The 9,342-nt window shown below is 43.3% G+C and overlaps 1 protein-coding gene across 1 annotated transcript in view; it reads right to left on the reverse strand.

Annotated features, from left to right (window-relative positions):
• API5 (apoptosis inhibitor 5) overlaps window positions 1–7,533 on the reverse strand; it is a gene marked incomplete at its 5' end in the record, with an annotated part of 8,714 nt that extends 1,181 nt beyond the window's left edge. Inside the window, 12 exon segments of the mRNA XM_008936629.1 lie at window positions 1–59; window positions 408–484; window positions 846–902; window positions 1,410–1,503; window positions 1,731–1,912; window positions 2,243–2,332; window positions 2,998–3,102; window positions 3,626–3,832; window positions 4,718–4,869; window positions 5,232–5,297; window positions 6,406–6,499; window positions 7,372–7,533. The exon segment at window positions 1–59 is cut by the window's left edge and continues 23 nt beyond it. Coding sequence (XP_008934877.1) covers window positions 1–59; window positions 408–484; window positions 846–902; window positions 1,410–1,503; window positions 1,731–1,912; window positions 2,243–2,332; window positions 2,998–3,102; window positions 3,626–3,832; window positions 4,718–4,869; window positions 5,232–5,297; window positions 6,406–6,499; window positions 7,372–7,533 — 1,345 coding nt within the window.
• Between the last annotated feature and the right edge of the window lie 1,809 nt (window positions 7,534–9,342).

The following is a 9,342-nucleotide window of genomic DNA, read 5'->3' on the forward strand; positions in this document are numbered from 1 at the left end:
CTGCTGAAGCCTTCTTTGGGGGAGAACTTGAGGTGGTGTCTTCACTTGCTCTTTTTTGACTGACAGAAGGGAACAAAACCAGACTGTTAACACCCCTGTGGTGCCAGGGACAGGGACACCTCCTCAGCCTCCAAGATTAACTGCTGGAAGCGAGCAGCAGCTACTGAAGAGTCCCTGATCACTCTTTCAGAAGTGAGCTGGAAGCCTCCAGTGGATTCCATCTATTGGATCCTCAAAGCAGGACTCCACAGCCTCAATTCCTTCCAGGACAGGGGTTATTTTTGATTGCCAAACTTTTAGCTCACCTGCTACATACCCAGCTTGGAATCTTTATTTTGTAAACAGCAAAACACCAACACCACAGTTGGGTTTTGTTTTTGTTTTTTTTTTACAAAAAACCCTCTTACCTTGCATCTGCCTTCTGTACTGGTTTCCAGGAGAGTGTAACTGTACTTTTGTAAGAAGGAGGAATGTGGAAGAGATCCTATGGAGGCAAAAGTGGACAGTTTATTCTACAGTTAAATTGACATTGGCTGAACTTCAACATTTTAGCTCCTTACTGAGACCCCAGGGTAACAGTTCTTTTCCAATGGTTTAAAATCCTTCTTGATGTCTCACAGCAGAGGGAGAAGGTGGCAGCAGCTAGCTGCCTTATCTGCCTGCCTGAGCACATGTGAGCAAATATATTTTATAAAAATTCAAATGATACTTAAATTAACAGAACAGTGTCTTACACTGACATGTTTTCTCTCTCCCTATGTACATCAAGCATCTTATAATGAACTACAATGGCTCACCCTATCCAAGCAGCAGCAAAGGCCAAGAAGCTTGATGTGAGTACTTACCTTGATCAAAACATTGATGTTATTGGTTATTTTCAAGGCAACCACTTTAATCTTGTTCTGAAAAACAAAAAAGCAACACCACTAAGCACCTATTGCAGCAACTTTAAATTAAGCCAACTGCATTTGATCAAGTCAGAATGCTCAAGTGACTGCTCTCCCTAACCAACTGCTAAGCACAGCAGGGAAAGGTGTGGACACTTGAGCTTTCATTACAACTCTTCTTAGGCTTCCTGCAGCTATATCCTAACTACCAGAGTACTTCCCAGTAAATGTTTTTTTTTCCCCCCTCCAATATATAAAACTTCCCCTTCCAAACACAGAGCACAGTTAAGCCAAAGACATGTGCACAAGAGAAACTAAAAGATCATCTTAGCTTGCCAAAAGCAGCAGGAGGCAAGATGCATTAATGCAACGTTAGCAGTGCTATTCCCTCAGTCTATCTGCATGTTTACATGCCTGCAGCCCATTAAGGTGTGACAATTATTACTCTGATAGGCTCAATTAGGAAAATCAGAATTCCTGAACACCTCTGTTTCAGTCAGAACTCCTGACCACCTCTCTCACCTCCTCTGTTTTCAAGGCTTCTCCTGTTTTCCCCTGAAGTGCCAGACGCAGCTGTCGAATGTACACCTGCAGCCCTCGAGCAAAATACTGTAGCCTAAAAAAATCATGGAAAACAACCTGTTAATCCATTTTATATATTCCCAGAAAATAAAACCATAAGCAAATGCAAAGTATAATCTCATTTTTTTCCCCCACACTTTAGGGAAAAATGCTCAAAATAAGTCTTGCATCAATCCGCTCTGTGCTTCTTCAGCATCTCACCCACCCTCATCCTTCCCACCCTCTGAGAGGCAACTCCCACACTTGCCTCTCAGTGCCCACCTGATTTTGAAGTCTTTCAACTTCTCAGCGTTGAGCTTGGCCGTGAGGAAGTCGGGCAGCTTACGGCCCAGCTGGTGGAAGCTGTAGAGCAAACACTCCACGTAGCTGAACTGCAGCTTGGGCTCCTCGCTGCCGGCGTTCTCCCCGTTCTCTGCCTCCTCTGGGGGAAGGGGCATGTACTCCTGGTGGAGGGGAAGGAGAACCAAACGCCTGAGATGTCTCCATGCAGACTGACAACTCACCTGGACACCTCTCAGTGGGAGGAAATGTCATGGTGGCACTGCTGCCCCTGCTGTGAAACTCAAAAAGAACCAAGGCACCTGAGTTCATGGGAACAGCTCCCTGCATCTACACAGGCTTTGAATGGCAAAACAGTGTTTGACCTTGTATCCTGGGCAGAGCTATGCTTGAAACAGCCACTTCAGAAAGAAGGATAAATAAAGAGATAAAAAATGTTTTCAAAGAAATTGTTTTTAGGCGTTTTCTGTGAGTAAGAACTGAGTTAATCTTACCAGCAGTTTATCAAACAGCTTCTTCAAATTGGATTCAAGCTTCTCCATGTCGCCACAAAATGAACTCATTTCAGCAAGAAGCTTCAGAACCTACACAAAAGGATGGCTGAGGTTAACCAAGAAGTACAGAGGTTTAACTTGCAACCTAAAAGCAATGACCACACCATGGCTGGGATAGCAGACACCAGCTATGCCCACCAAAAACCCCTCCCACACATCAGGAAGGAACAGGAGAAGGTGACTGGTCTGTTTTTCATGTCCTCCAACAGACAGACAGGTTTGCATGTCTAATCCCAACAAGGCAACAGAACCTCCCCTCCCACGTCTGCAGCACAGCTCACCTTCCAGCTGAGACTCCCAGAGGTCTCACTGAAGCTGCTGCACTCATTAACTTAAGCAAAATTACAGACATTAAGCCACTCCCTTAGGAGATGAAATCAGCACGAGGCATGCAGCAATCATTTCAGTAAATGCTATGTGCTTAAACAAAACCTGACAGTGATCTAAAAATGATTACACCAATTTACTCATTGTAGCCTTGCCTCAGAAGCTTGGGACAAGTGGCACGTGCTCCAAAAGGCAATGCCTAGTCCTGCCTCAATACAGCAAACACCCTTCTCCTTGGGCAGCTAGTCTTCCTCCAAGCCAAGGACTAAAAATCCACTTAGGAAAGGAGTTTGCCATTTTTAACATAGCTGGCTTCATCTCAAATGCTCACTTTTTAGGATCTGAAAGGCATTTTAGCTTTGGCTTACCTCTAACTGGATATCCAGACCCTCCACTGGAGTAGTCAGTGAACTGAGGTTTGGCAGGACATGCTCACAGAAGTAAGTCACAAATTTTGTGGAATGAACATTTTTCTGAAAAAAAAAAAAAAAACCAACACTGAGCATTACTCAGACTATTCTCTTCAGCTGGAAGGAGTTCAATGTTTTCCCCCCATCACTCCACTCTCTTTAAAAATGCCTGCCAGCCAGCCATACCTTAAAGCTTTACTAAACTTCCCCCTAACTCCTACAACAGGTAGTTTCAACTCAAAGGTTGCCTCCAAGAGGGGTTGAAAAGATTGTCCACAACCCACAACGAAGCCTTTCAGTGCTGCAACTACCTGGTGTTAGACTTGAAATAAGCTCATGTATGAAGCTCATGTGAGAATCTCGTCATAGTTCACTCGGACATTTTGAATTTGAAAAGAAAAAACTAAAACAGCACCAGAGCAGAGAATAACACAAAAGCTCTTTGTGTTTAGAAGCTCTAAGGATGTTTCCCAACATCTGAACACAGTAGGAGCTGAAGGGGGACAAACACTGATGCACTGTGACTCTACCAGAGCACTTGGGAAGCCCAGGGAGGATCCAGCCACTCCCCCTGCCCAGCACGTACCGAGAAGAGCGGCACCGCCTGGCGGGTGCACTGCAGGAGCCTGTCCACACAGTCTGGATCAGAGGGGTTGAACGTTTGCTCCAGGTCAGCTTGTTCAGCCACCAGCTCCACCAGTTGCTGCCTCCCACTTACAGTCTGTAAGCTTTTCAACCCAGACAGGATCTTCATGAACAGAACGAACTCCTCGCCCGTCACGTCTTCCAGCACCTTCACAGAAGAGCAGAACATATTTCTGTGGTTCTCCTCATGAGCAAACCCCCAGATAGAACCTCCTGGACTTGGATAGGTAAAGTCTGCCAACATTTCACATGTAAATTGAGCTTCCAGTTATTTAAATCCACAAGTTTACATGAAAACATGCAGGGTAATTGCACACACCTCCAAACTAAAGTGACTGCCACCAAGTTGTGCCTGGGAAACATCATTTTGCTTCAACTCCAAGAACAAAATTCTTATCTAACAAAATCATATGGTTCAGGCACAATAAATGTTAAAGGAGTATCTGCTCAGTATTGATTGCTTCAGTAATTTTTGGCTCTTCCTTGGCCTGGCAAATGCAGAGCAATCTGGGCTCCTTCAGCCTAAGGGAGAGAGTCCTCAAGAGCTGAAGTGACTGAACACTAACCCTGCAATATCTAGAGGGAGTCTCCAAGGGTAGGAGCCAGGAGCTGGACAGGGTGAGAATGAGGTTCTGACTGCACAAAGAGGAAAAAAACCTCATGTTCAGGACATGGAAATATTAGAGCTGGTTGCCCAGACTGCAGGAAATCTCCATCCTTTAGAGGTTTTGAACACCCAACTGGACCAAGCACAGAGCAATCCGACCTGAATTCACCCAAGCATGATTTGCTTTGGGTGATTTGATGATTCTACAAAGGCCTTTTCACCAAATAAGAAGAGCCCAGCACTATTTTAACATGCCCACAAAACAAAAGCTGCAAAGTTTGGACTGCAGCAGGGCAGCTTAACTAGGAGACAGCATTTGTACAACCCTTAACTCCACGTGTGGTTTAAACACAGAGACCTCCAGAGCAATGCCAGAGACAAGGGGGTTTAATAATACTTGAGCTGGCATGGAAATAAGACCCTCACCTTCTTTGATTCAGTCAGGATGAACTCTTCCACCTCCTTGGTCATCACCTCCTCTGGCAGGGTTTTCAGTTTTGTGGAGAGGAACTTGATGGCTCGCTCCCTCACGATATCCTCTCCCTGAAGAATCTGGCTGAATAACCCTCCCAAAGTTCCTGCATGGAGAATAAACCATGACAAGCAAATCATTTCACAAGTTGCAAGCCACACCTTCTATGCAGAAGAAAGAAGATCCCTCCTGTAAGAGTCCATGACACATTTTAAAGTAACTGCTACACTAACTTTGAAGGAAAATCACAATTTTGGCATAAGAATCCACATTCTTTGATTGGTTTGTACAATTCAGAGTCACAATCACTGGTAAGATCAGTATCATCTGTAAAACCAAACACTGAGTGTGTGTCTCTGACTTTTGCACTGCACTAAGAAGATAGAAAATTGAGTGTGCCCTGTTCTCATGCCACTAGAGATGAGGAAGGATTAGTAAAATAGATTTACAGAGAAATGTAACCTTTACCTTTAGCATCCATCTTAAATATACTGAGCAAAGCATTGTTCACCAAATTGAATTCTGCAGAATCATCTGAAGAGAAAAAAAAACAAATAATATAGATATCCTTCAAATGCAAAGGTAAGAGCAGAAGAAGAAAGGTTTCTGGTATCACACCAGAAGTATTCCAGCCTCAGCATTTAATTATAAACAACTTCATTTGTATTTTTTAATGAGCACTACACTGAGGAAGTAGAAAGCCACAATGATGAAAGCTGGAACAAAACCAAAAGCCCTTTGCCCCTTCAGCCTCCCTGCCAGAACTTGAGCATTACAAACTCAACAGCACTGAAAACTTGAAGGGAAGTTACAAATCAATGTATTTAGTCATTTTTAGGAACAGCTGAATTAACAAGATGACCTTTTTTATATTCAGGTAAAATAAACAGTCATTTCTTTCTAAACTCTTAAGTAATGTACAGAATCTCTAGGTGGGAGAAACTATTTTTCTCTTGTACTAGCTGGACAAATGTGGAAGTCTCAAAAAAAAGTCCCCACCCTCAAGGCTTAATCATGCATTTTTAATACAAACTTGATCATCTGATGTTTAGCACTCTGTAACTTCCAGAGATTAAAAAGCACATATTGCCTATCAAATTCTGAATTAAATATTTTATGCCACAAATGCATTGTATGGAAGGAAAAGCCTTCAAGATTTTTCAGGTTCCTGAGGATCTGGATCAGAAATCCATGAAGTGTTTTTAAGAGCACAGTTTGCTGCAGTCCATCACTGGGGGGGCTTTGTTTTCTTTTCCCCCCCCTCCTCTTTTTCTACTGATACTTTCAGAGAACTTGAATGAAGAAAACTTGTATTTCAAAGAAAGATTTTCAGTTCAGATGAGGATAATTAGTGACCTCTCAGCAGCAGTAACTGCACAGTACATGTAAAGGGAAGGGGGGAAGAGCAGAAGCAGGACATGACTGGCATAGATGAGGATAATTAGTGACCTTTCAGCAGCAGTAACTGCACAGTAAATGTAAAGGGAAGGGGGGAAGAGAAGAGCAGAAGCAGGACATGACTGGCACTTCTGCTCTGTGACAAACGATGAATCATCCCAAACCAGGGTTTTTATGAGGCAAAACTGGGTGTTTTTAGGTGTGCCACAAGGAGAGGGGGCAGGACACTGCCAGGGTCTCCTACCTGACTGCAGGAGCTGGGTCAGGATGTCTGCTACCCGAGGAAGATTATCTCCAGTGGCAAACTGAGGCAGCTCCTTGATTGCTTGTCGACGGATCTGTCCCGGTTGTCAGGATGGGGGAGAGAAAAGATCAATTTAAAAAGAAAAAGGCAACTCAACTATCCAAGTTTGACAGAAAAAAATCAGCCAAATTGCTCTTTTCACATGAGTATCATACTCAGGAAGTGATGTTCAAGTTTCAAACCTTAATGACAGCCCAAATTTCCCATTGGCTAAGAAACTATCATGACAGCTTTATGTAGAACATGTTTGTCCTTAGATCTAAGCAGCACTGGAGAAAAACCAAAGTCAAACAGCACCTCTGCTGACAAAATCATCTCTTGGACCACCACAACAAAAGGCTGGAATCTGTGTTGTTAGGGAGTCTCATCTGCTCACAGGAAAGGCCCTTCTACAGTTATGCACCTGGCAGAGATAAGCTCCAGGTTTTATCCCCAAACCCTCCTGAATGATCTCCCCACATCATTTCAGATCTGAGAATCAAAGGTACAGCTTCTGTCAACACCTCAGCAGCAGCACCAGGCACCTCAAGACCTCTGCAAGAATACTACTTTCAGAATCACATTCCCATGGTTCTAAGGGGAGTTCTGTGAGGAAAATTTTCTTGCCTGGCAGCAGGATTTATCAGAATCAATTACCACAGAGTGCTTTTTTGAAAGGAAAAAAAATTTAATAGATATTCAAATTTTATCCAAGTTTCCTTCCACAGAACTACTTCTTTGATCAATAAATGAAAACTGATGTGTCTTCCCATACAATCACACAACAGATTCTTCTGTGCCACAAGTACAACTATTAAGTTTTCTAAAAACCAACACTCCCCTCCCCCAAAAACAGCCTATAAAAACTTAAAAAGAGAAAATAATCCAAACTCAACATCCCCAATTGCTGCAAGGTCCTGTTCTTACCGAAACATCTTCATCCTCACAGAGATCCAGCTGGGCATTGATAGCTGAGTCTGCCAGCTCAGGAAAATGCTTGAAGAATTTGGGAATGAACTGGGCTGCAAGTCTCTTCTCCTTGGCACCTCCCTTCACTCCATCCAAGATGGCCTGGTAAGCATCCTTGTGCTGCAAGGGGCAGAAGAGAAGAGGTGAAGAGACAAATCTTGGGCTACTCTCAGGGCAGAGAAAGGATTTTTTCCTCTCCTGTTCACCTCAGCTGTTGGAGTGAACTATATTCTATCTCTGACCAACATAACGGTGCCATTGGAGTAAAATTTGCCTTTATTTGCTGTTTTTTACCATTATTCCAGTTTCTCTGGTCCAAACTACCAGCTCTTGGGCTAGCAGCTCTTGCACACCCCTCGTGAGCACATCAGTGCAGACTCCAGGAATTACACAATCACCTTCACTCAACTTGGGCAAGTTTTTTTTCCTTTTCTTGCCATTTTTCCAGGAGTTTCTGCCTCTGTCTGCTTGTTTCTTGTCTTAAGCAGAGGTTACCCTTCCCAACAGCTGCACCACCAGAATGGATCACGGAGGATTTTTAAGGCACCCTGTGCTAAAGCATCTTTGGCCTCTATTCCAGCAGACAATATAAACTAGAAAAAAAAGCCTTAAAAGAGCTGTTCACAGAGACTAGATTAAAAATAACAAATCTCCAGTTGAAATATGAACACTTCAACAATAGAACAGAAAATTCTCTAGCAGCTCCAAAGAGATGCTTCCAATTTAGTGCCTGCAAGACTGAAACTTCCCAATAAATGAAAACTCTGTTGTGGTTAACTATTTATTTGTGACCTAGAAGCATTATTAGGATGCTAGCAGAAATCAGGTCCTTCCATCCAGTACCTTTCCTTATTTTTGGGAAAAGAACACTTTAGACAACTTATCCTGCTCTCAACAGCACCACCAACAGCACAGGCCACTTGGCTTTATTTACATGAACTTTTTTAGGGAATAAATGACCTAATACCTACTAAAAAAGCCTTCAGACAGGAGTGGAATGGAGCAGTTTGTGCTCCATGGATTTGTGTCACTGCCTGCTGACTACTCCTATGATTTTAGGCAATGATTTAGGCTCCACACGAGGCAGACTCATCATACCAGAGCCCCTTTCTCCACTGAAACACTCTTTTACAAGTTTCTGGCCTTTTAAATCACTCCTATTCATTTCAAACATTCATTTGTCCCCTTGCTCTTCTCCTCATGACCACAGTTTCTCTTCTGAGACAGAGTGACTATGATTTTATGTACTGAGAGGTCACATTCCTCAGGTTTCCAAGAGCTAATAAAGCAATACATGGGGTAAAAGTGCTGAATAAGGAAGCACTGGATTACTCACAGCTTCTCAGAATGCACAAACACGTCGAGGAAGGTTATGGAATGACAAGTTCCAATCCCTCCAACCAGCCACCAGACTATCTGCACCCTTAAGCAACTTTCCAAATGACCTCGTGTGGCAGCACCCAGCTCAAAATCCCCTGCTAGGTACAGGCAGAGCTACTCTCTACTGAGATGCATTATGACCCAAAAAAACCCCAAGTATCTGCTGCTGTTTCAGGAAAGTGAGAGCCTAAGGCAACTCCAAACCTAGTTTTAACCAAATATAATATTTTCTATCAATGAGACACCAACTCATCCCCTTTTTTTGAAAAATTCAGTAACAGAATCAATAAACATCAGATCCTGACAGGGTTTTACAGCTAAAAACTTCCTCTAGCCGTAAGGATCGACCTTCTATTCTTACCTCAAGGGGAAAAAAACCGGGATATAGATAGTTATTAAACTGCTACAGATTTCACCTTCCTCCAAGAAGCTTTTAAGCAAGAGAAACCGGCAGCAGCTCTCTGGAACCGCAAGTGAGCCGGATAAGAACAGCACGAGTGCCAGTGTTTTCTTTCGGGGGCAGAATGCGCCCCGAAAAGCTCCCCGGCC

This window comes from Merops nubicus, unplaced genomic scaffold (genome assembly GCF_000691845.1).
Source record: "Merops nubicus isolate BGI_N331 unplaced genomic scaffold, ASM69184v1 scaffold20233, whole genome shotgun sequence".
NCBI classification, from domain to species: Eukaryota; Metazoa; Chordata; class Aves; order Coraciiformes; family Meropidae; genus Merops; species Merops nubicus.